Raw genomic sequence first — 26,939 nt, 5'->3', positions numbered from 1 at the left:
CCTCTGCTTTTCACTTCAGAAGGGAACTTTCTTCACCTGGTGGTGGTGGGTGGGCATGACCACTAAGGAGCAGGGCCTGGCCACTCAGGGGAAGGGCATGGACATTAAGGAAAGGGAGCCTTGTTACTTTCTTTGTAAATTTAGTTCCATGTCTCTAGGTTCATTAGGGACTTTTCTCATACCATATTCTCCTTATACAATAGTCTGCTTTTCTATCGCTCTTAACTTGTTTATTTTCTTTCTACATCTCCCTTTATTTGGCTCTTCCAAATTCTAGGTGATCATTTATTTATTTTTTTCAGGTATGTATCAAACTTATAATTTTCCCACTGTCTTGGATTGCAGGAGAACACAACCACATGATTTCAAATAGACTTATTCCCATGAATATTGGAAGAAAAATCTATTTCTGTTCCTTTTTATCTTGTTTTTGTCTATCCTGGCTTTAAACCACAATACTCTGAACTCTCTTTTAGCCCAACCATAATATTACATATTACATAGCCTTTAGTTTTTTTCATTGGGCTTGAAGCTTACCTGGAAGCAAATGGCGAAGGTCAAAATGAGTCCTTGTAAGACTGAAGCCTTCATTCTGTCCTTTTATCACCTTAGTAAAGGAAACCAGAAAAATGACCTGCTAAGTGCTTGATAACAAGAGGATGACTTTAAACCAACTGCCCATTGATACAATAAAGAAAAGACATTTTTTTGAGTTATAAAGTCAGTTTTGGAATTTGATTATACATATGGTTCTTTTATTAAAATATTTTTATGCAATATATTTTTCTCCTTCCCCAATTCTTCTCAGATTCCCACTTTTCTATATAGACAACCTTTTTGTTCTTTTTCTTTCATTAAAACAACAACCAAAAGAATACAGAAACACTAAAATAGGTACCAAAATATATGAGAAAAAATCAATAAGACAAAACAAAAACAAAAGCAAAAGGAGACAAAAAGTTTACAAATAACTGTTGAGTTTGTTTCACACATATCTCTTAAATGCACTGCTATACTTTTCAATGAGCTCAAGGGTAACTCTATTCTAATGTGCTATTAACCTCTGAGTTCACCTTTTTGAACTTAGCTCCTCTATGTGTGGTGTGTGATGTAATATACCATATATTATGCCATGACAGATTAATGAAATTAAGAAATTACTTTATGTTATTTGGCCTTTTGCTCTTCTCCTCAACAGTTTTCCTTCTACGAGATCTACTATGTGATTTCCTGAAAATATTTTTATAAAATATTATTATCCAATATTTTTTGAAAATTCATGCATAATGAAATGCAATTTATATTTAAAGGTGTTGAGTAATCAAATCTATTTCTGACTTATGCCAGTCTAGTTCCTGAGAACTCAGTTTTTCCTGACACTAGACAGGAGTATGGCAGAAAGGACACAGTACTACAGCGTCTCTCTCCACAGTTCCAGGTTACTTGAATGTATGCGCAGAAGAGTTGGCATCAGAATTTAGTGGGTGGAAAACAGAAAATGGAAAATGAAAGCAGTCGATGTCTAAGTCTATCTTGGAGTAGCGTTAGCACAGACTTCAGACAGCGCGAGGCTTGTGAGCATAGTTGTTGGACCCTCAGCATCCCTGCTTTCAGTGTAAGCAGATGAACTATATGAAACATCACCAGAAAGTCTCTGAAACACTTGATGCTTCAGTCTGGGTCTGAATTTAGCTAGTCCATTTCCTGCTGCTTTTCCCTACAAAACAATGTCTTCATGCCTCCAATTTATTGGATGTACAATATTTTTTGTTTTTAACTCACGCGGGCCACTACTTAATTCAGCGAATATCTTGGTTACCTAAGATTTACTAGGCAATATTATGGTAGACAGAGGTGTCAGGAAAAACAATACAATGTCCTTTCATTCCAGTGGCCCCTTTAGTCTCGTGATTAACAAAACTGTTTCTTAATCCATCCAGAATCCTGATTTCAACTGCCATGATTATTATGATAAATTTTATGCATTGGATTTTAATTTTTTGAGCACTCTCCATACTGATTTTTGTAGTCCCTGATCTAATTGACATTCCTATCGATGTGGTTCAGCTATACTGCTTTTGGACCAGAGTTAGCATGTATTAGATATACCTGCAATAGTCCTGCATAGTCCTGTTACTGTTATGAGGTCAGCCTAAATGCCGATTTAGTTAAAGAAAATGTGATTTGGATACACAGCAGGTGTTTACTCAGCAAAGAAGAAGAATGAACTTATGATGGCATTAGAGAGTAGCACGTTAAGTAAGTCAGATTCAAAAAGATAAATAAGGTTTCACTCACAAGAGAAATTTGGATTGAAATAAATGACATGAAAATATAAGAGAAATTGTTTGGAATAGGAAGGAGACCAGTGGGAGCAGGAGGAATAATAAGAGAAAGTAACAGAGGGAAGGGACATGATCAGAGTACATCTAATTGATCACGATTAGTTTGTCCAAGACTTTTGTAGGCATTTGATGTGCCACTGTACCTTTAATTAAGACTGTCTGCAGTTGAACTCATTAATGTCCCCAACTTCCTCTTGACTAAAAATAGATACTGGCTAAGGAAAACATATTCTGCACTGATGATGTTCTAGAAGAACTAGAACCATCCATATCATTACCTTGGTGCCGCACCTCTGTGGTTTGCTTTCAGTTGACCCAGAGCTTCTAAGATGGGATGTCTGCAGATAAAGAACCACCTATCAGAGTGTTCCCTCTAATAAAGCAAGCCTGCTGTCTCTATGTCCCTCCTACCTTCCCGCTATTGGTTGTGCTTCCGAGGAGAGTCTAGGAAAAAATAATGCGTGTGTGTCCATTACTTCAGTTTAGTACTGAAGCGCTTGTTGTTTTACTTTCTTTCTTCTAGAAACACCACTAACTTTCTTATCTTTGTTTGTGTTGGAGGTAATAAGAATAAAGCCTGATTATTAGCAAACATCACAAATTAGCACAAAGGCTTTTATGTTCATCCCTGTAGTTCAAAAACTACAGTTTTTGAAAACTGTAGTTTAATTTCTTATTGCCCTAGAAAATTCATATGTAGTTAAAGATTCCAAATGTTTTGAAATTTTATCAATTACATTTATATAGTCCGCCCTCCCGTTTTCTGAAGTGGAATACAAATAGTGAGATTAGGGCTAGAGATAGCATCCTCGGAGTCTGCAGTCTTTCCTTTATTGGAGCAAAAATACCTTTAAGCTTTTAAATTCAAAATGTCTGTGTTAGAGAAATTTATGAGATCCATCTATCCCATTGTACCCCCAAGCATTTCCTTATACTAACTCTTAGGACTTACAGTTCCCCCAAACTTTAAGAGTATACATTAAGTAGTTTCTAATTTGCTTTCTGAATCATTGTTCAGTCGCTGTTCCTATGTATATAATAAATACTGGTGATTATCATCTGCAACTGGGAAATAAGGAATTGTAAAACAATATTATATTAATAAAAAGAACATGTATTCTGGAGTCAGAAAGCCTTGTCCTGGCCATAACACCTACTGGGTTACAATTATATAGCTTAAACCCATTTGTAAATGATATTTTTCTTATCACCCTGGTGTAAGTTACCTGAGTGAGTTATCAAAACCAAAAGAAAGTAGCTATGGAAATATGTTTTTAAATTAAATACCATTAATATAATTATGACTTTAAAATTTTGTTTATTTTAACTCAGTTTTCCTAGTAGCTTATTATATCTATATATTTTAAACATAGCTTTCAACTACATCATTATTAGACTTAGATTGCCATCTCTTAATTATTCAATGTTTATTAAGTAATTATTTATTGGATTTTTAATTTTTCCTGAAGATATTTATTGGATTCTCCATTAGGGATTAGGTAAGAAACGGGACTCAGTTCCTGCATTGGGTGGCTATGGATCTGATGGGGAGGCAGAACAGCAGAATACAAGCAAGGACATTTCCACTTTACAAAGCAACTGTGTGTGCTTCCATTCAGCTGTTTCTCTTGGATAAAATTTCTCCATCTATTTTTCTTCCAAGAACCATGTGGATTGGAAGACAGAGTTTGGTGGTCCTTGAATCACTGGATATGAGCTTGATAATCAATATCATAATAAAGCAAGTGTAAAAATAATATACTGTGTTGTTTTTTTCTGAGAATTGAGGTAAGCACTTTCAAGTGAAAAAATTACATATAATTATAACTGTTCCACTGATTTAGCTCATAATGAGATTTACTTCTTTCCTCTTTACACTTATTAGGACTTTATCTTTTATAAAATCAATATTATTTTAGGTGTATGGTTCTTATTTTGATTGAACATTGGAATAGGGGAAATGAGAATGATAGCTAAGGACTTTGGAAAAATACTAACTAAAATCTGAGATCAATATTATATGAACAATTAAATATCTTCAAATATTCCTATTAAATTATTGTATATTTTGATATTTCATTAATTGTACTTCTATCATATTGCTTTAAAAAATAGGAGCATTGCTGACATATTCTTCCTATCTGGTAACCAGAGAAGAACAATTCAGAACAACTTGCCCATCTATACCCAAATACCATGTTCAGAAACACAGGCTCTTGAAAATAACTGAACGGCACAGAGTTTAAAGGGAAAACAAAGATACGACATTTATTGTTGAAGAAAGAATGAAAATGGTTGGAGAACCTGAACCTACAGTTTTAGATGAACTCTGAAGAGCAGATGAGCAATTTAGAGATAGAGAAGCATTTGTTGGTTTAGAGTCAGTTGAATAAAAAGAATAAAAATATGTGTCAAATAACTAGACACATTTCATTCATATCACTACATAAACACATACAAAATACTAGAAAATATTTTTATTTCAATACCAGCACAGATTAAATTACAAACTAAAAAAAAATCCTTTTTGCTTTCTCTGTTATCTGATAATCTTGTCTCTCAGCTCATCATTCTGAACTCACCATTATGCTACAATCTTTAGAATATATTGTTGAGATTTAAACAAAAAAAAAAACTTCTGGCGGTTTCTAATATGTCATTTTATACAGAATTAGTAAATGAATCAGAATTTAAATATGTAAATTTCTCAGTTTTTTTTTTCCTGAGGTACTAAAACACAGTATTTGGTCTGTAGATTAGAACTATTTAGTTCCTTAATTATTGTCAATTAAGTTTTATCCTGAGGTATAAAATTTACACTTAGCAAAATAAAAGTCATCTATTATTTTACTATAATCTTTATGTTTTCATAATGTGTCTAGTGATGAGAATAGAAAATAAAACTGTCACTATAAGAATTATATATATATCAATTTTGTCCCAGGCGACCTCTGATACATGTATCTATTATACAAGGTTTAGATCAGGTTAAGCCTAATTACTTCTTAATTTATCCTGCCTGTTTTTTCCCTTTTGTAGGTGTTCAAGACTGAACCCAGGGCCTTGAACATGGCATGCCATTATCTACCATCGAGCTATAACCAGGCTTTTATCTTGGAAACGCTCATACTCTTTATTTCTGCTGTAGAAGTGTTTGTGGACGCATTCTGCTCGTCTGTAGCTGTGCTTGCTCCTTCATGGCAGCCCACTGGAACTTCTTGCTTCTCTCTAACGAAGAGTCCATTGTCCATTCTTTCACCTTCTCTCTCTCCCCACCACCTTTCCTAGACTCTAGCTGTCATCTGCCTAGAAGCTGGGAGTCATTCAGATGCAGCAAGTGTGAGACCTGTAATTTCTCGGTAATTCTTAAAGATGTGCAGCTCCAGGTTCTGGGGCTGTCTTTTCCACTGTATTTGAATAACAAACTGTTGAAGCCTAAAGTGCTCAGGGACCCCTGCTTAGTGCTCTCTCAAGATTTTAAAATGTAATTTTCACCTTTGAGATTATAATATAATTACAACATTTCTCTCCCTTCTCTTCTTCCCCCAACTCCTTCCATGTACCCCTCCTTGCTTTTTAAAATTCATGACCTTTTAATTCATTAATTATTATTACATTCATATATGTGTATATATATGTATTCCTAAATATCAACTGCTTAGTTTGTATAATGTTACTTGTAAGTATTCTTTCATTTGACATTGGGTAGCCAATTGTTATGTGCTTCCCTGGGGAAGACTATTTCTCCTGCTCTCAGCATGCCTTAGTCTTCTGTAGTTCTGTGCTCAACATGCTACATGAGTTTTAGGCCTTTGGAACAGGCTTGCATGAAAGGTTGGGAAATATGGAGAAGTAGGTTAGGAAACCCATAGACTGCTTGAAGCAGAGGTTCATAGTGACTTGGACAGTTTAGAAAAGCATAAAGCCAAATCGAAAGACAGACAGTGAAGGCCAGTTTCAACGTCCTCTGTGTTCAAATCAAAGGCGGTGGAAGAAGCAGAGGTTAGGAGCATGGAGAGCTAATCCCTGCATTTGACCAGGTAGCAGTTCCTTGGTGCACAGATTCTACTGCAGGTACAGTAGAAACAGACTTTGACGATAGAGCCTTTACCATTAAATTAGTGGCCTATGTCACTAGAATCGTGTTGGCAATTATTGGTGATACTCTTTCTGGTGCCTTGGTCATAGCATTAGAATTCCGAGCTGCAGTAGCCATTGCTTTGGTTGTGGCCAATGCCAGGGGGTTTACTTTGGACACAACACTGCTGAAAAGACTTAAAAGGGCCAGGGATGGTGGTGCTTACCCAGGATGGTATCAGCTGGATGCCCGTGGGTCTTGTCAGAAGCTTTGTTTTCTTTGAGTGTGATTTATAGAAACCTGCATGTTTGAGACTGTCATTTGTCAATAGGAATGGGTAAGTCTGGTGCCAACGACCCTGTAGCCTTTCTTTGCCTGGATTGCAGATGTTGGCTGTGGGATAACGGAAGGCTCTGATGTCATCTCTCAGCTGTGATTTGCAGATGAGCAGTTGTCTTTTTATAGTGAAATATGACATGGATCTGGCAGACACAGGCTTTGATGTTGGATGCTCAGAAGGGAAGAGAGAGCCCTTTGTCAATATTTAGAGTGATGAGGCAAACAGGACTTCCACTGAGCTGAGAGGATAGAGAAAACTTGGTGCTGATGAAGTTTTGGCTTAGTCAACTGATGGTTGTCTTTCCTGCTGTCCGATGCAGTCTGATGTGACTGCTGCCTCTAAGGACTAAAGAAAACTGTTCTTGAGTAAAGCGCCTGCACAATTATCATGTCATACTTTTTAAGTAGTTACATAAGATGATATCTATTATTATTGTGACTATTGCCATCTTTGAATAAAGAAGATTTTAATAATTAAAAGAACTTTTAAGGAGATTTTGCAAGTTTTGCAATTAAATAGAAAATTTAGACTAATAGGCTAAAAAAATTTGTGCTGATTGTTGAATAGCTACTAAATTTACTAAATAATTCAGCACTTATTTAAAATTTAATTTGGAAAAAATTAAACTTGGATTTATTTTCAAAATCAGATTGAGGTGGTGAAGTTCTCTTGCTGTATATGAGACCTTTAGTTGCTTATTGCTATTTGCATTGTTACCTGAGTACAGGTGCTTACAATTTGTGCATACGACAGAGTAGCAGAGTGGCAATGAGGCTTTTATAACAAGGTTCTTGGGTCTGTGAATGAGAAAGATAATATTTTGACCATACTCTAATGTAATCAAAAGTAGCTTCTTTAGAAGTTATTTGTGACTAATCTATTTTTAAAGCAAATATTTATTTCATTCTGTTGATTAAAATTCTTGCCCTAGGTCTAAAATGTGAAAATAAATTTTCTGTGAAATAAAAAAGAAGAGAAAAAAACTTAAAAGAGTAGGATGTCTCAATGACATTGTTGCATATAGTGTGGAAGGCGAATCTATGGATTTTAATTCCAGAACTCAGGAGGTAGAGGTATGTGGATCTCTGTGCTTTCCACATCAGCCTAGTTACACAGTGAGCTCCAGGATAGTGATGGCTGTCTGTAGAGGGACTCTGTCTCAAAAAAAAAATTATGCTAGTGAATCATGTATAATTAAAATGAAAACTTCCAAAATTATTTAACAAGTCTCTCAAAAATGTTAGAATACAAAATATAGTGCTTAAAACTGAGGGTCCAGATTTAGCAAAGCAAATAATCTGGTTCTGGAACCTACTTGAATAATTTATTTGCATCCTGATGGGCTGGGTGGAAACCTATTAATTGTTCTTAATAATGATAAGAATGAACTAAATATACTGTTACCAACCTCCATCTTATTCCACACATTTCCCAGCAGCAGAATTTGATGGGCACTAGATTAAAGGACATTTCTCTGTTGTCTATCATGGAACAGTGTGCTCACAAGTATCCAGATGCCCTGTGTGTGTGTGTGTGTGTGTGTGTGTGTGTGTGTGTGTGTGTGTGTGGTTTATATACAAATGACCCATCAACTTAATAAGTGAATTGTGCTCTTATATATTCTATTTTTCTATGATCAGAGAAAGCCTTGGGTGGAGGAAAGCAAGTGTGTGGATGGGATTGCTCCAGGCTGAACTGAGAAAGGTAGCAACAGAGGAAGTAAACAGATGTTTCCAGAAGTAAACAGATGTTTCCGGAAGAAAAGAATTTCCTTTGCAGTCATTGTCCATGTGAATCTTCACATTGTCCATAGTAGAACATGACTGTTTATTGCTACTGTTAAAATAGCTCTGTTGCTGGTATGTCTTTGCTCTTATTTGAAAAATCTTATTAATGAAAAGTATCATTAAGTAACCAGACTTATTGAAAAGTAATTCTTATAACATATCCTATGAGTTTAGCATGTTAATGATCTCTATTTTTGATTCATTCCATTTTCTTAAATTTTCATAGAACTGATACTCTTTGTATGAGATTATCAAAATTATTAGGATAAAAATTTGTCTAATGCTTAAATAAAAACACTTACAATAGTTTTATTTTAAAAAAATTTAAAAACATCATTCTTCTTATTATTTGAAATTGAATATCAGAATTAGTTGTTCTTGCTTTAGAGATTGGGAATAAAAACATTATATGAAGCTTCCTTTGTGTGATTAAAATTGTATTAAATGTCATTTACCATTTTGGCATGTAAATATATCTTTTGTCATAAGCCAGAGCAGATGACAAAGAATGTGTGTTGAGGAAGTGGATATGTAAGCATTTATCACTGTTTTTGAAAATTTATCACAATAAGAAAATTGTGACACAAGAAACTATTTTTTCTAGGAATTAAACCTGTGTTTAAGTCCTGCTACTTTGTAGCTATTTGACTTCATTTACCCTTCCTTTCTTCCTTCCTTCCTTCCTTCCTTCCTTCCTTCCTTCCTTCCTTCCTTCCTTCCTTCCTTCCTTCCTTCCTTCCTTCCTTCCTTCCTTCCTTCCTTCCTTCCTTCCTTCCTTCCTTCCTTCCTTCCTTCCTTCCTTCCTTCCTTTTTTATTAAAAATTTCCGCCTCCTCCCCGCCTCCCATTTCCCTCCCCCTCCCCACACTCCCATCCCCCTCTCCTCTCCAGTTCAAAGAGCAATCAGGGTTCCCTGCCCTGTGGGAAGTCCAAGGTCCTCCCCCCTCCCTCCAGGTCTAGGAAGGTAAGCAGGCCAGCTGGACTGGGACTGAAAAAGCATGGGATCAAACCAGACTCTCTGAACGTGGCGGACAATGAGTGCTGACTGAGAAGCCAAGGACAATGGCACTGGGTTTTGATCTTACTGCATGTACTGGCTTTGTGGGAGCCTAGTCTGTTTGGATTTCATTTACTCTTATATTTAAAAAATGGACAGCAGTGTCTCAGTTGAGAATTGGGATAGTATTAGTTTTAATTCAGAAAGGCTTATTAATACATGCAATATATTAAGAAGTTTGTAAAAGTGATTAACAACTTAAAGGCTAGCTCATTTATGTACGGAAAGGCATTAACCATTTACCTTAACTGATTTGTATGGAAGATGTCCACGTAACTTTACATTGTAAATTCCATTTACCATTTTTATTAAAGACATTTAGCAATTATTTTGGGGGCTCTGTTTTGTTTTCTGTGGACTTCTTAAAGCGCCTTCATACTTCAATCACGAACTTCATTACTGGCTTCAGTTGGGTTGTCAGGGATAAGATAGGTGTGCCAGTAACACAACAATACATAATGCCACCTCTTCATGAGATTTGAGGTCATCAGTTTCAAACCAGAAAGGCCACGTGTACTTCAGCATGTCACATTGGTTCGACTCGCTCTGTGATTTGTTTTCTTCCGAGAAGTTTTCCACTCACTTAATCACAATGGTCTCTATTTGCTCCACCGTGACATTTGGAATCATTGCTTTGTTAGATAAGGAGACATAGCCAAGAAGGGATGAACGGTTCCTTGTTCTATGACATCAGAAAAAATAGTGTCTAGTTTAACAGCCTTCTGAGGGAAGCATCTTGAGTTTCTGAGAAATACTTATCAAATGTCAGAAATGCTCAGGTGTGTTTGAGTTAAGGCATGAAAGCAAAGATAAAGGACGTTTAAGTTAACATAGCAGTATTGTATATGGTATTTTTTATAAACCTCTATGCCATAATTAGATTTGTTTAATAGTTTTGTTTTGACTTTTTAAATTTTGGATAAATAATTGATACTGAGTATTTCTAATAAGTGAGCATGTTTGTTTATTTTAAATAAGCCAAAAGTACACCCGACAAAATCTCAGTTTTCAGATAATATGGAAAAATAGGACAATTTGTTTTGAAGACTGTTATCAGTATCTCCAAGTTTGTAGACGGACACCTTTGCTGGTTAATAATTTACATCCAACATTAAAAATGGTTTGTCATTTCCAAACTCTATGAACATTCTATCTTGCCTACCTCAATACAAATCCATTTTTTTCTTTATTTATTGGCAGTTATTCTTTACTGAATTTTTCCTAATTTCCTGAATGTTATCCAACTAACTGAATTTCTCAAAAAATATTTTATGATTGCCATTTATTACTTAAAAGTATATTTCGTTTTATTTTGTTTTAATTTTGTGAATGCCTGTGTGTGTGTGTGTGTGTGTGTGTGTGTGTGTGTGTGGACATGAGCATGCATACATGGATGCCCAAGGAAGACAGGATCCCCCACAGGCAGCGTTCCTGGCAGCTTGTAAGTGGCATGCAATGTAGGTGCTGTGAACTGAACGTGGACCTCTGGTAGAGCAATCATAAACACTGAACTTGTCTATTCTGGCTTTAGTTTTAGGTTCATTGGTGCTGAATTCTTTATTGAAAATGTGAATAATAACATTATTCCTTTGGAAAATGTGACTCTTATTCTGAAACATATACATACTATGTATATGTAGAGAGATATGATTATATATAAATATATATAGTTAAATATGATAACATGATTATATAGTTATATATGATAATATATCTATTTATATAGTTCTATAATCATATATTGATGATTATATAATATTATGATGCACATATATATTATGCATAATATATAATCATAAATGGAGAATAAAAATGTAGGCCATGAAGTAATTGAATCTAAAATCATCACATCCTTGACATGAGGCTTGATAGGGCAGAGACGAGCAAACGAACCATAATATGTTTTCAAGAAATGCTCTGATCTATAGATTAAAAATAAATGGGCTCAACATGGCTTCAATGCGTTATTGCAGTAACTTAACTAACTTAACCTACTGTTAGTGGACATGGTTATTATTGTAACAGGTAGAGCATTATTGAAAATGCATGGACTATTTTTTAAAACTCACTTGAGGGGCCTGTTTATAGCTATTTTCAATGATAGATTTTATTAAGCAATGAATTTATTACATGTTGGCTCACCTGCTCTTTATAGAACTTCATGATTGTGATAGAGAATTAGAAAACAAACCATTAAAATATGTAAAAACTATCTATTGTATATAAACTTGACATTTCCTTAAAGTGGAATGAGTTAGTTGTATTCACTTTAATTATGATTATGGATGTTTTTCACACTTAAAATTTTACTTAAGTATTCAACTATGGTACACATTAAGTTTATAAAAATAATTTTGGTGACAGTCTATCCATTATTTCATTATCATATTGTTTCTAATTTCTCATTGTGTTAAGTCAATACTCTATGTATGTTTCATTTTCTTCCTTGTCATCTTACCATGATTATCATGTATTACTTATAATGTCACTGTGATTTTTCTCCTCTTACTTCTGTGTAGAATCATCTGTAAAGTAACTTCATAAGTATGGGATGAATGCCAACCATGGCAGTCTGAAATCTTCACAACAATCCAAACCTCAAAGCTAGGCAGTCATCTTTATGCTCAAAATTGCCTAAAGAGGGAGCACGTGCACTTAGGACTTCTCAGGACTGACCAGGAGAAATATTATTTAGTTATTAAAGTGGAATGCAAATTAGGTAACTAATTGTGTGGTTCAAACCACAAAGTGTAGAAAGTGAAAATTCCATTTGTTCTTCAAATATTGCCCTTTTCACAATACTTTTCTTGCTAAATGTTGCCCCTTTCACAACTAAATATTGCCCTGTCTTTTCAATCTATAAGACTGTTTTCTGTGTTGGTTCATCAGTTTTAGGAAGAATATATCATGTTTTCCACTTCTTTTTCAACTCTCTTAGGTCATAAATTTCATCTGTTTCCTCTCTTTTGTCTCACAAATAATATAGCAGTTGGGTGTGGTAGGACATACCTTTAATCACAGCACTTAAGAGGTAGAGGCAGACAGATCTTTTTGAGTTCAAGGACAGCCTCGTCTACAGATTGAGTTCCAGGACAGCCAAAGATACAGAGAGAAACCCTGTCCCAAATACATAAATAAATAAAAATAAAAGAAATAGAGTTTAAAATAAAGCCATGTAAAAATGGAAAATACACAGAGAATCTGAATACTGTATGTTATTTGTTTTTGATGGCAGAGAGAGAATCAATGCTGCTAAAAGGCATTTAATTATAAATGCTACTGGGTTAATTCAACATATATATTTTGAAAATTCCTTGACTTCAAAATTTAAGGCAAAAGATATGTTACTTTGGAGAAGAGGTTTTGCTTTTGTTTCCACAGGAAATGAGAGGCTGTGGATTCACCCTAACACAGGCTTTTCCCCCTTTACCTTTCTACACTGCCATTTGTCTATGGGCCTAATCTGTCTCCTAGCTATGCAGAGGCAGTTCTTTGCTCCTCTGGTACAAATAGCCCTTTCCCCTTTCTCTTGTTCCCTTCACCTTCTCCCTCATCCTCTATCTCCTGTCTTGTCTTTTATTCCCTGCTCTGTGCCCCTGTGTGGAAAATCTTTTTTTTTTGTGTGTGTGTGTGTGTGCTGAGAACTTGGTCTTGGGGTATCTCGTACCATGTATTGGTCCCTTCATAAGTCACCATGGAACACACCACATTTGTGAAAACATTGTAGGTTTAGAGTAGGTTGGTAACCAGTAATAACTCTGCTAGACAACTCATGTTTTCCTAGTATGGTGTTATAAATATAAACCAATGATATAAGCGACCCACTAACTTTCTTTATAATTAAAAATTGTGTATGTGCTTAGTTCATATGAATATGTGTGCAGAAGCCTAAGGATAATCTCAGGAATCATGCTTAGAAATTCCATTTGATGCTTTTGAGACAGTTTTCCATTGGTCTGAAAATCACTAATTAGGCTAGGTAGTCTGCCTGGTGAGCTCCAGGGATCTTCCCATATCTGTCATTCTAGTGCTTAGATTAAAAGTTACCACCATCTTGCCTGGCTTGGAAACTGAACTCAGGTCCACATGCTTGTACCGCAAATAAGTTGCTGACTAGCCATTGCTTAGTACTATTTCTTTAAGGGAAAACCTATATTATATGTTAAAACTGATTATTCACCAAATAGACAGAATCTGAAATTCTGAAATCCTAAAGCAATCTAGTGTAGTGTGTATGTGTCTCTGTGTTTGTGTTTGTGTGTGTGTATGTATGTATTTGGCTACAAACTTTTTACAAGTGTTGTGTGTGAGACTATTTTTGCATTTGTAGAGTCTCCATCAAGTCCTAGAATTTTATGATTAGCTGTGTTTGTAGCTGTGCTTGCCTGCAGTATACTTGTGCTCTGGGACATGCTATGGACTTTTATATAAATATGTGTATTTAATAACCACAAGAGTCACTTTGTGTATTCTTCTGGATTGCAACACTATGACATATCTTCTCTGGTCCCAGCACCATACTTTAAATAGTCCAGTGTCATCTGAATGTGGCAGTTCTTAGTGTCAAAGAAGACTATGATCTCTGGCCACAGGTGAACTGTATACCCCAAATCACACTAGATATTAAGTCTATATTGCTTCCTGGGGCATTGCCATAGATCCCACATATGACATTCAGTTATTGACTGGTGAGATGGCTCAGTGAGTAAAGGCACATTCTGCTTAGCCTGACATCCAGGTTCAATCCCTGGGCCTTACGTTGTGGAAGGAAAGAATGGTTGCTTGCAAGCTGTTCTCTGACCTCCACACCTGTGCTATAGCATTCATCACACACACACACACACACACACACACACACACACACACAATGTTTAAAAAGGTATTTTCTGCTTTTCATTGACTTTATTCTGCATGAATCATAAATCAATTAGCAGTGGCACCAATGTAAGATGAAAGGGAAGAAGCAAAGATCTGGATCTGTGAAAATTGCATCTTCTCTTAAACGATGGAAGACAAATGCCTGAAGAAGAATATAATGTTGGAATTTGGTTTCTGTAAGACCTGTAAAAAAAACAAGATAGTTTGGAACTCTGTGCATAGCATGTTGACAATTTTCACATTTAAAGTTTTCTTTAGATTCAAAGAGTTCTTCTGTGACTGTATCCAAGAACTTTATCAAATTAAGTGTTTGAATTCAAATGCAAAAAACTGACCTGTGCTTTGGTACACACTTCATTTAAGTTGTATAAAAGACACCATCCTTTACTCAAGTTTCTTTATAAACGGTGCATAGTGATTTTAATTCAGGATTCTAGACTCATGAGTTATGAACACACATATTACAGAACAATAATTACTTCATTATAAGCATAATAATGCAATGATTTTGGATCAATAAAATATAAAACCTTATGTTAAATAATTTTTTTAATTCTATTTTATATTTTAGTCTCTAAAACACTCTATGTTGAATATTTACCCAGTTCTTCCCTTTCTTAGTATATAGTAAATAACATCTCCAAACCACAATTTATAGTGTAGTCACAGGTGGTTCTCTTAAATTAGTCCCTATGGAAACATGGTATAGTATTAGGTGCCCACATTTGAAACTGAACAGGCTCTTACCTTGTGCATTTTACCCACATTTCTACTTGAGTTGTGAGCTCAAAGTTATGACACAAAGAAAATCCAGAGAAAATGATAACCATCCCGAGGTTATTGATGAGATGGTTGATTTTTTTCTGGCCGGTAGCCCTCCCTCAGATCACAGAGCCTTGCATGGCATCTTAGACCATATAACATGCATCCAGTTTGATAGATAATAAACTTGTGTTATAACTCATCTCAGCATTCATACTTTTCTCTACAAATAATTTCACCCTCTGTGAGTTTTAAAAAATACCATTAATATTTATCATTATTTAACTTTCTAGAATTTCCCAATTATTTTAAACTTTAGCCATCTATTTATCCAAATAATTAATGGTATTTTGCCTTATGTTTAATATTCTGAGATTTAATAGATAATTAACTAGATTACATTTAATATTCATGTATTTAAAACGGTAAGCATTTTACTTCTTTCATGATTTATCTGAAAAGAGAGTAAGGAAGTTCAACTCTTTCCAGGAGTTATGTCTGAAGTAAAGGGCTTCATGAAAAATAGATAATTTCTTTTGCCCTATTATTATGAAAGTTAGAGTGCAAATATTGCTATTACCGGCTCATTTCTTCTTTCTCTTGCTGTGTCTTTCTGTCTGTCTGTCTCTTCCTTTCTTATATTTTTCTTTATATACATGGAATTGAATTTAGGGCCTAACACATGTTAGGCAACAACTTTACACTGAATTATATTCTCAGGCCTTTTTTTTTATTTTTAAAGTTTGAGACAAGATCTTGCCTGCTTCTGGGGCTGGTCTAGTCTCTATCTAGACTAGGCTGTTTTTGAACTTGTGATCTTCCAGCTTCCATTTCCCTAGCCATCTGAGATTATAGGCCCAACACTACATGTGACTCTAGTATACAACACGATAGAAGAAATTTCACTCAGGCAACTTTAGAGTCAAAACGTGAGATTGTACAAAGTATTTACTCCACTGTGTAAGTATGGATGAATTAAAATTAATAGACTAAAGGAGAATTGTAACCTTCAGGAAAATGGTTGATAAAAGTACAAATACAAGTTTTCTTCATTTTTCAAAAACATACTGTTTGCCTTTCTTATTGAAACAAAGACCAATTTGTCGATGTTATACGGTCAATGCAGGTTTAGATATACACATTCCCCATCCCGTGTATAGTTATACTAAATTACAATCCTAGTTAGCTATTCTGCTTGCGCCCTTAAAATAATTTATCCTCTCTTACTAGTTTAGAATTTGTGATTGTCTGAATAAGTCATTGCATGTTGTCTGGATTTTAATCTTGCTCACTTACCTTTATTGTCTTCTTTGATGGATTCTTGACTTTTCTATGCTACAGTTGAAAGTACTGGGACTGTGGCAGTCTCAGGATTATTAACTGGCACTGTGGAAGCTTCTGGATCGGCCACAGTAATTTCCACTGGTTCAATGATAGGAACTGGTGTAGACTCAACAGGAGTATTGGTGTCAACAGTTGGCATGGCAGTGGTATCGTCATTTTGATTTGTAGGAATGGCAAGAAAGGATGGGCTTGGAATAGGATGCGGTACCTCAGTAGGCTGAGGGAGATTTGGCATTGTTTGCCATTGGAAGATTTGGGCTGGTGATCTAAGCAGAAGCAATCTTGTAATCAAGGAGTAATACATATATGGGTCAACAGCTACAAATGGCCTGTAGCGGTAGTAATTAGGTTCATAACGAAGATTGCTGTTCAGCATATAGCGAACTGGTATACTCAGGACTCTTCTCTGGTCATACAATATTTCATCCTTTTCACGGCACTGCAGAAAGGAAAAATGTGCAGAAAGGTTCTAATTCTAGATCAAAATGCAGAGGAAACTTCAGCAGCTTTTGAAGTAATGCAGATTTTATGTTGAGCAAATAGAGTATTGAAAGTTTGTAATCCTAAATCATTATTTTTCTTAGTTTTGACTATACACATTTTCTATTCCATGTATGATTTTGATATTGCGAAACATTACTTGTGACAACATAATATTTGTTTTGAACAAATTAGGTAATTAATAATGTAAAATATGTTTCCTCTTATGGAAGTCCTGTGTATATGGAAAGTACCAATTAGACTTTACATATTTAGTTCCAGTACCTAAAAAGTCTCATAGAGAACTTTACCCATTATATGAAAACACACACAATGTTTACAAACACATGTGGGTGTATTCTCACCTCATAAATACTAATTGTTCACAAATGTCATCAGCCCGAGAAATAGCATGTTTTAGAACTGAATTGTAAATTATGGAGAGATATTTTAGTTTAAACTTTGGATTTAAACATTTTTGTTTAATTTTCTCCACTAAGGACTTTTCTGTTTTTTTTTTTTTGTTTTTTTGTTTTTTGTTTTTTTTTTTTTACTTATTTCTGCCACCATGTATTGAACCAACAAAGTCATATAGCCTAGCAAGTTTTCCTGTAAAAAGAAACAACTAATATATTCCATCAAACACATTTTGAAACAAAAGGAGACATTAATATGAGGAAATGAGATGGACTTATAGATGAGTCAGGTAAGATGTTTTCTCCAACTGAACTTTATGAAGTGGACAGGAGAGAAAAAAGCTCTACTTTTGTTCCTTTCCCTTTAAGTATTCCATATTGAGAGTGGCCTCATGAGCTAAGGAAGTATTTGATTGGGCCCTCACAATGTGGGCTACTCAAAGAAACTAAGACTTTCAGACAAACACCCAGGTTGGTTCGTAGTATCTTTGTTTAAGTGGTGTTTTCACTTATAACAGATAACTAATTTATCCTGTAGAGATCAAACATTTTAGTTTTAATAAGAAGGTATTCCTCTTTGCAGACTATCATATAAATTATTTTTATTTAATTTATTCCGTAGAGATCAAATGTTTATTTAGTTTCAATCAGAAGGTATTCCTCTTTGCAGACTATCATATAAATTATTTTTATTTAATTTATTCCATAGAGATCAAATGTTTAGTTTTAATCAGAAGGCATTTCTCTTTGCAGACTATCATATAAATTATTCTTAGGTTATATAAAGAATTGAAAATAGACTTACAGCCACTTGTTTCTGATTTTGCACCTCTGCAACCTGTGAGATTAGAATAAAAATAATGATAAATAACAAGGGAGAAAAATCTAAACAGAGAGTCTTTTGTTTGTTTGTTTTATATTTCACTTTTGTAGTAAAAGCAAAATGAATATTATACTCATTTTACATTAATAAAAGCATTTCATTGACACATAAAAGAAAGTATCACATTGCAAATTTTAGATGCTTTGGAAAGCTCATAAACTGAAACATAAACTCTATAAACTTCTTTTTTTAAAGTTATTTCCCTTTGTTCTTGTGACTTGAAGCCTTCATGAATCTATCTCCCGGAAAGAATGTGACTTTTGTACTCTGGAAGTCTCCATGGCTGTGATTAACGACACAAGATGCAGCCTGTCCAAATTCCATCACAAAGCATCAAGGGGGCTCACACGGTTCCTCCCTCCCTGTGCAGCTGTTGAGAGTTAACAGTTGCTGGTAGAGAAAGTAGTGTTTTCAGTGTGAATCATTATGCCATGGAACCTCCTTAGAAGAGGCTTTGTCTTCAGGGTACAGGCACTGGCAAGTTGTCCACACTCGTGTAAATAACTCTTTACACATATCTCTGTGAATGATCTCAATTATGTGTTGTTCACACGTAGAAAATATTAAGAATAAAAAATTAAAATAAAAAAGGAAATTAGAAGAGGGACTTGTTGAGAAGAGGAAGGGACTCAGTAGTAGTGGCCGGCACATCAATGAGAGCAAGTCTGAACAAAATACATTTTGCCTATGTATGTCAATGTCATGAAAAATCACATTATGTATAATTAATATTTACTAATTAAAAATCCTTAATAGAGAAAACAGGAAGGAGAGCGGTTATAAAGTAGGCTCAATAATTCATGAATTGCTGTAGAGCAGGAAGGGACTCATTTTATGACTTACTGTTACTCAAAAGAGAAAACCCAAACATAATTTCAACAATTAAATGAAAGTAACTAAATGTAAAACGCACAGTAAAATTTTAAAGGTAATTTTTATCCCAAGAATTTACTCAGAAGCATTGTTTAGTAGATACCTGTTTTCATTTAATAATTTAATCAGATGCTCCATCATCTAAAACCTTTGTAATCTTATCAAGAGGGCACATACTATTGCCTCCTCCTCACCCTCCTTCGGCTGCTGGCAGATGAGCTTTTGGAATTGCAGAATGAGTGTGAAAACAAAGCCTAAAAGTAGCCCAAACTCCAATGACAATTAGTTAACAATTTCAAAGAAACAGATCCTCTTACATGATGCCCTTACTTCTGTGTCTACCAGCCTGAGAGCTAATTATGGACATGGTACCTGGGAAGGACTTGGTTAGCCCACATAGTAAAGTGTCACAAAAGATAGTAATTTAAATACTAAAAAGTATGAAGGTTGGTTAAACTTGTGGAAACATTTAAGTACTTGGTTTAGAGGCATTTTACTATGATTGAACTTTTCAGAATATTGTGTTTGGAATTCATGTCTCTAATCAATAATATCAACTTACTGTTGGATCCGGGTTTTGCACCTCGGCAGCCTGAGGAATTACAGAAAGAGAAATCATGAGAAATAAGTTAAATATTTTAAAATCTTTAAATATTTAGTCCATAAGGAGGCTGGAGGATGAGATAGAAACTTCATAACAAGGATTTCTTACCCTGGACTAGGATTCCTATACTTACTGTTTATAAATTATATTTATGGTACTTTCTAACTTAGAAATATATTTTTACAGTATGGGAGTATGGAAAACATTCTATGAACAATGAAGTATGTGTTATGGTAACTAATTATCTAAAAGAGTATTTATTTTTATGAAACAAGTAAACATAGAAAAGCTATGAACCAGTTGTTATGATCCTTGAAGTGCGTACATTTTGATATTCATAGAACTGAAACTCTCAAATAAAATTTACTTAACATCTTACTAACAGAATTTAAATGAAATTAACTTACCAAAAAGGGCAGAGTTAATGCCAGAATATTCATAACTGCGATAAAATTCCTCATCATTGCACCTAAAAATAAATTTAAAAAATTAAATTAAGACTCTATTGTTATCAAGTTAGAAGTGATTGCATGTAATGTTTTCCTTAAGGGAGAAAAAAAAAACCTCTGAATTTATAGGTAGTTGTAGCCAGTACATTTTCACAGAAGTAAAGAAACAGCAAACTTGAAGTAAAATTCGTTTAATTTTTGACTATTAATGAAGCTATCATTAAAGTGTAATCTGCTGGGAAGTGCTCTGCTCAACACTGAGGTTATGGAAGTCGAGCTGGGCCGTGACGATGAGCTGCATGGGTCTTAGGGATGCGCCTATCGGCACAAAGCGGGAGAAATGGAGTGGGTGGAAATGCCGCAGAGGTGGGCTGTTAGCAGCGGCAATCTCCATTTCGGATGCTTCTCAGAGTCTCTGAGGCAAGACTTGCTCAGAAGATTTTGATAGGGAAAGAGCATCTCAAACTTAGGGCAAACTTGGGGAACATCCATAGACATTTTGATTGAGGTGACAAGGAGAGAATAATGTTACAAAGTCGAGAATTTAAAAGTAAAGATCTCAGTGTTCTGTAGTAAAGAGTGAGGCATGACTCTGAGCAAAAAACAGTTCAGTATGAACGGGCAGAGCTTGAACCTAGGCGCTATCCTGCCTGAGTAACCACGGGCTTTCAGTGTCCTCTTTCTAGGCCTTCCATTTGTTACCTGTAGAAATAGGACATCAAGCTGGGTCATTTCCAACATTTTGTGTGACCGTTAATTAATATATCAGACATGGGATAGAACTGGGGGGGGGCATTTGTCATAGTCTAAATTCACTTTTCCAGTAATGAAAGTGATATGCTTAATTTTACTACTTTAATNTGGATCTCTTCCAGCTCCTTCACCGGCTGGCCGTCATCTTGGATCTTGGATCTGGTGCTGCTGCATCCATACCATTCTTGACAGCAAACATGGTTGATGGCAATTTTAATGTCTTTGGGCTATTTAAAAAATTCAGTCTTTTTCTAAAAGAGTCACAATGCCCATCTGCTCATTTAATTTTCATAGTTCTTAAATAATAACATTTCAAACTTCTAGTATGTTACTCTATATTATATTTGTGAAAGGAATACTGTGTCTTACTGAATCTATTATTTTTGTTATACTTGTGTAAACCTGAGTTATGGGAAACATCTTTATAAGAGTCACAGAATCAAGACTTGGATGGCCCCACCCTGCAGAGTGGAAAAGAAAGACTATTTGCTGCTCCTGATAGAAGCCTCAGGGGATTCGAAAAGCTGCTTGCTAAAGTGACTTCAGAACCACCTCTAAGAGATCACTGGATTGTAAACATTTCATGTGTAACCTAAGTAAGCAAAATGTTTATTAAGTGGATGGAATTCCTTATTTCCTCACTACCTTTTCAAATGATTACCTGAATATTTCCTTGTTAAAATCATTTTAACTCCTTTTAAATAATTAAAAATATATTCTACTCAAGAAATTGGTCATCAAAAGAACAAATAATACAATAAAAAATAGAGTACAGACCTAAACAGAGAGCTCTCAACAGAGGAATCTAAAATGGCTAAAAGACACTTAAGGAAATGTTCAACATCCTTAGTCATCAGAGAAATGCAAATCAAAACAACTCTGAGATTCCATCTTACACCTGTAAGAATGGCCAAGATAAAAAACACTGTTGACAACTTATGCTGGAGAGGTTGTGGGGTAAAGGAAACTCTCCTGCATTGCTGATGGGAGTGCAAGCTGGTACAGCTGCTTTGGATATCAGTATGGTGATTTCTCAGAAAACTAGGAAACAACCTTCCTCAAGACCTAGCAATACCACTTTTGGGTATATATCCAAAGGATGCTCAATTGTTCCATAAGGACATGTGCTCAACTATGTTCAGAGCAGCATTGCTTGTCATAGCCAGAACCTGGAAACAACTTAAATGCCCTTCAATCAAAGAATGGATAAGGAAAATATGGTACATTTACACAATGGCGTACTACACAGCAGAAAAAAATAATGACATCTTGAATTTCGCAGGAAAATGGTTCGAGCTAGAAAACATCATTTTGAGTGAGATAACCCAGAACCAGAAGACAATTATCACATGTACTCACTCATAAGTGGTTTTTAAACATAAAGCAAAGAAAATCAGCCCACTAATCACAATCCCAGAGAACCTAGAAAACAGTGAGAGACATACATAGATCTAATCTACATGGAAGAAGAGGAAAAAATTGACTTTGTGAAAGCAATAGAGTCCCTTAAACTGAAATGGAAGCAAGGATCTAATCTACATGGGAAGGAGAAACAAATAAGATCTCCTGAGTAAATTGGGGCATGGGGACCTTGGGACAAGGTTGAAGGGGAGGAGAGCAGAGAAAAATGTAGAGCTCAATAAAATTCAATAAGAAATATATATGAATAAATTGAAAAAAATTCTATTATTTATTTTATATTTAACATGCTATTATAAATACAATATTATATATAATATCATATATATATATACCATTATATATATTTAACATTAAGTGATAAGAGTTTTTTTCAGTAGAAAGGTAAGACTCTGTTGTATGTACAAGATACAAACTTTAAGAGCTTGTGCTTGTCTCTGTCACTTGCTAAGGAGACATCATTTGTGAAATTATGGATCAATTCAGCATTGAAAGGTATGTTTTAATACACTATACTAAAATAAAATATAATAATTATACTATAATAAAATTATGAGTTTTAAGAATCAGTAAGATTTAAAGATAATTATTGGAATAATCTCAATAATTAATTATAGTTTTAATTTCCTGAGAAATTTACCGACAGGAATAGTAAGTTTCTTATGAATATCTTTTATATTTGTATATATATTGTATATATACAGTGCCTTGTATAATTTGACAGAATCAAACGCAGACTTAAAGTATAGTTAAAAATTTATGATCATAACACTAAAGTCTAATGTCTAAGTTAGGAATTAATATTGAAATGACACCTAGATGTATTTAAGCTTAGCAATCAGGGCTAATGGGAAAAAGTGTGATTCCAAAGTAAGTCAGGTGCTATCACAAGTAAATGCTCCACATCACTGCGCTGGGCAGTTGAGGACCATTACCTTTACCAGGAGTCACCTCTTGCTTGGTAGAAGGTCTTGCTTGGTTTCTTAGCTGCAGAGAAGACTCAAGATAAATAGCCGAGAGTAATTATAGGGTATTAGTACCAGCAGCCATACTCTTCTTCCCGCCTACTTCTTACCCAATGAGATGATGACAAGAAAAAAAGACTTTATGTCAATGGGGTCATTTACAGGTCAGTTCTAGTCAGGGCACTGCAGAGCGGGAAATAGGGTTGTTAGTCATAAGGATGGAGGAAAACAAAACAAAATGAAGCAAACCCCTAAAATAATGAATGCTTTGTGTTTCCAAAAAGTATAGGAAAATGTATAAAAATATACTAATTGCATTCTTAGCCTACTCATTTCATCTAGCAGAATCTAAAGCTATTGCTAAAATAAAGCATAGCCACAGTTATTTTTCACATTGTATTTGTACTCTAAGAACTTTGATTTCAAGTGACTTTATATTTCGTATGATCCATGTCGGTCATTTTGCCTTCAAATTCATTCAAGAAACATTTTCATCACCGTGAAGGCTGATCATTTGCACTTTGGGTTCAGCATGTATTCCTTATAACACTCATGGTTCAAACACAGAATGCACACTGGCAGACTCATTAATTCATGTGAAAAAAAACCTTGTTTTTACTGGACCTCAAAAGTGTCGGTAATAATTATTCTGTTGTAAGGACAGGTCATTCTGGTTTAAAGCATGGGATGCAAAGCAGCCAATGCCACTAATACTTGGGTAGAATGTAGCTAAGCATGCACTTTGTAGTAACTCACAGTCACTTCACTTTGTGGAAACTTCCTTAGATGGATGTGCTTGCCAGAATCCGTGTTGCACTGCCAGAATGGAAGCAAGACATAATGTCAGCATTGAAGACTTCTCACGTATTTCTGTCTGTTTCAAGGAACTATGACTTGACTTAGAAAGTTGAGAACATTGTTCTGATCCCTAGAATATGTGTGCAGCTTATACATAGGAAGTCCGGACTTTCTATTTCTTAGAAGTTGGTTTCTGTTATTTAGGGTGTTGCATGTGAAATATCACCAGCCTGTCTATGTAGACTGTTAAAATATCCTTTTTCCTTTGGATATATGCGGTCAAGTGATAAAAGTGGGTGTTTACGCCTCAAATTCTGTCATCCTTAAACTCTGATGACACTGTATTCCACTCTGTCATTTCTCAGCCATCAAGAACAATGTTAGTTTTAAGATGTTTGTTATTTGTTTCAAAAATATTGAAGATTCAGATGTTTTATAGAAATATCACTTCGGTAGGGGAATATGTGTCAAGAACACCTCCAGGTTCTGGGAATACTTCTCCACCGAAAAGCATTTTTGCAGTGAATCAGCCACCCTCTTCAAATGCTAATCCAGCCCAAGGAGGGGCTTGTGAAGCTGGGCATTATACTCTGTTTCTCATGCTTATCCAGGTCATGTTTCGGGCATTTTGAACAAAATGTTAACTGAATAAACCCATCACTTCTACTGTTATGAAGTGCATGGTCCAACATTTATTCAAAGGCAATTGGCATTTGGTCATTGGATATTCTTGCCAAAGGCAATCTAGGTTGGAGGTGCTTTGCATGATCCTTGATGGGTTTTGAGTTGAACTAAGTAAACTCAAATGTGTAACTGTGTAGATGTTAGCGTGGTCTTCAAAGAAAAGCAAAAAGGAATATAAGACTTTCACACCCTTAAATCTCCAAGGAATAAGTCCCCACTTACAGATATATAGTAGTCTGAAATAAACTCACCACCCTCAATCATGTGATATCTTTGTAATCTGAATACAGAACAACTCTGAGAAGGTAGCCAGGGCTTCTTAGTCTATACTTAGCATTCTTTCACCTGAAAGTGGGCGGTGGTGGTGCACGCCTTTAATCCCAGCGCTCAGGAGGCAGAGGCAGGGGGATCTTTGTGAGTTCGAGGCCAGCCTGGTCTATCTCGAAAACCAAAAAAAAAAAAAAAAAAAAAAAAAAAAAAGCATTCTTTCGTCTGGATCCTGATCTGATAGTGACTATCCATCCCTCAGCAGGCCTGCTATAAGGATCATATTTCAAGCAATGTAAACAACAATTTGAAGTGGAAAGATGATTATTACTCATAGGCACTTTTGTTGGTAACCTCTTGCTAGTTTTTCTTACATCTGATATCCACTATAATTATTCTATTTTTAGTGCTCATCATATTAATACAGTTTTATTTTCTGTTTTTAATTTGACTTCTCAAAATACCGCTGCATTTTTAAACTCTCAGCAGTGATCTCAAAAAAGTGTGTTCTCTAATTACAATGTTTCAAACAACAGTTGTACTATAAGGGACTCTTTCAGATTTCTGTTACACAACTTTTATGACAGCAGAATGATTGGCATTTTCCTATAAAAGGTATATGCTTCAGAGCCCTTCACTGTAAGTGAATATCATAAAAAATAAGGACAAGCTTCTCACGGAAATTAGATCTCTAAGACTGAAGTTCAATATCAAGTTCTCTGTCCTGCAGTTGATTCATTTCAAGCAGCAGTTAGCACACACGTAGTTCTTATTAAAAGAAGACTCAAGGGCTCTCTAATGGAAAGACAGACTATCTCACCTTAGAAAATATATAGAGAAATGGTTCTCGACCTGTCAGTAGTGAACCTTTTGGGCGATGAACAACCCTTGCACAGAGGTTGCATATCAGATATTTTACATTACGATTCATAACAATAGTAGAATTACAGTTATGAAGTAGTAATGGAAATAATAAGGCCATTGTTTTCAACTGTTCATCGTGAGATTAGTAAGAAGTGACAAGGAACAGGACAAATTGTCATCTTTCTGTAAAGTTCACAAAGTTTTGTTATAGGAAAATAAACACGTTAAACTAAGATCCTTAGGAACTTGAATCTCTAGTACATATATATTTAATGATATTTTAAAATTGTATTCAGACCAATATTTTATTTATGAATTAGAATTTTATGGTCCCTAGAGTTTCTACAGCAGAATATGGGTAGCTAAGAATTTACCAAGTTGGCTGTGCTGGCAATGTAATTGAGAAGAAAATAGGCAACCTTTAAATACTGATGGAGATTTTCATTTCCTGAGAGAATGAAACTTTTACAGCCTTCCACACTGATATATGTCAGAGATGCAAAAGGACTCTTTTGAAAAGTAGGAATTGGTGGTTCTTGCTAATATATTCCATTTACCAGTCGCTGAACAGCTAAGCATTGGTGTACAGTTGCACTGATGTCGTTTTCCAGCAGCTTAAATAGGACACAGAAAACTAGGTGGCATGTCCTCCAAGGTGTAGCATGCTCAGATTTATAAAGGGAAGAAATGAAACACTGTGGGACAAGGTCAAAGTGGTGAATTTTTTTGACAGACTGAGTTTTTTTTTTAAATGAAGCTCATCACATTTGTCTCGATTCTTGAAAGATAAAAGATAAATCAAATCTTAATGCTGAAATGGAGGCTGCACACTCCCTGAGGAGAAATCACCATGGGGAAGGCACAGCTGTGTGATGAAGCCTGATTATAGGAATT

General features: G+C 35.1%; 1 protein-coding gene across 2 annotated transcripts; it reads right to left on the bottom strand.

Moving 5' to 3' along the window:
• Positions 1 to 16,576: 16,576 nt before the first annotated feature.
• Positions 16,577 to 20,310, bottom strand: Csn3 (casein kappa). 2 transcript variants are annotated; one of them, XM_050149612.1, is made up of 3 exons: positions 20,254 to 20,310; positions 19,805 to 19,834; positions 16,577 to 17,029 (listed from the first exon to the last, which is right to left on the bottom strand). In XM_050149612.1, exons 1-3 carry the CDS (start codon positions 20,308 to 20,310, stop codon positions 16,577 to 16,579), a joined length of 540 nt encoding a protein of 179 aa, XP_050005569.1. The 2 variants fall into 2 exon arrangements, with proteins under 2 accessions (XP_050005569.1, XP_050005570.1); XM_050149613.1 differs by lacking the exon at positions 19,805 to 19,834.
• Between the last annotated feature and the right edge of the window lie 6,629 nt (positions 20,311 to 26,939).

The sequence above is a fragment of the Alexandromys fortis genome, unplaced genomic scaffold (genome assembly GCF_014885135.2).
Source record: "Alexandromys fortis isolate MF-2015 unplaced genomic scaffold, M_Fortis_MF-2015_v1.1 scaffold_0, whole genome shotgun sequence".
NCBI lineage: Eukaryota > Metazoa > Chordata > Mammalia > Rodentia > Cricetidae > Alexandromys > Alexandromys fortis.
Note: the sequence above shows the minus strand (reverse complement) of the source record. Positions and strands in the feature narration are given on the sequence as shown.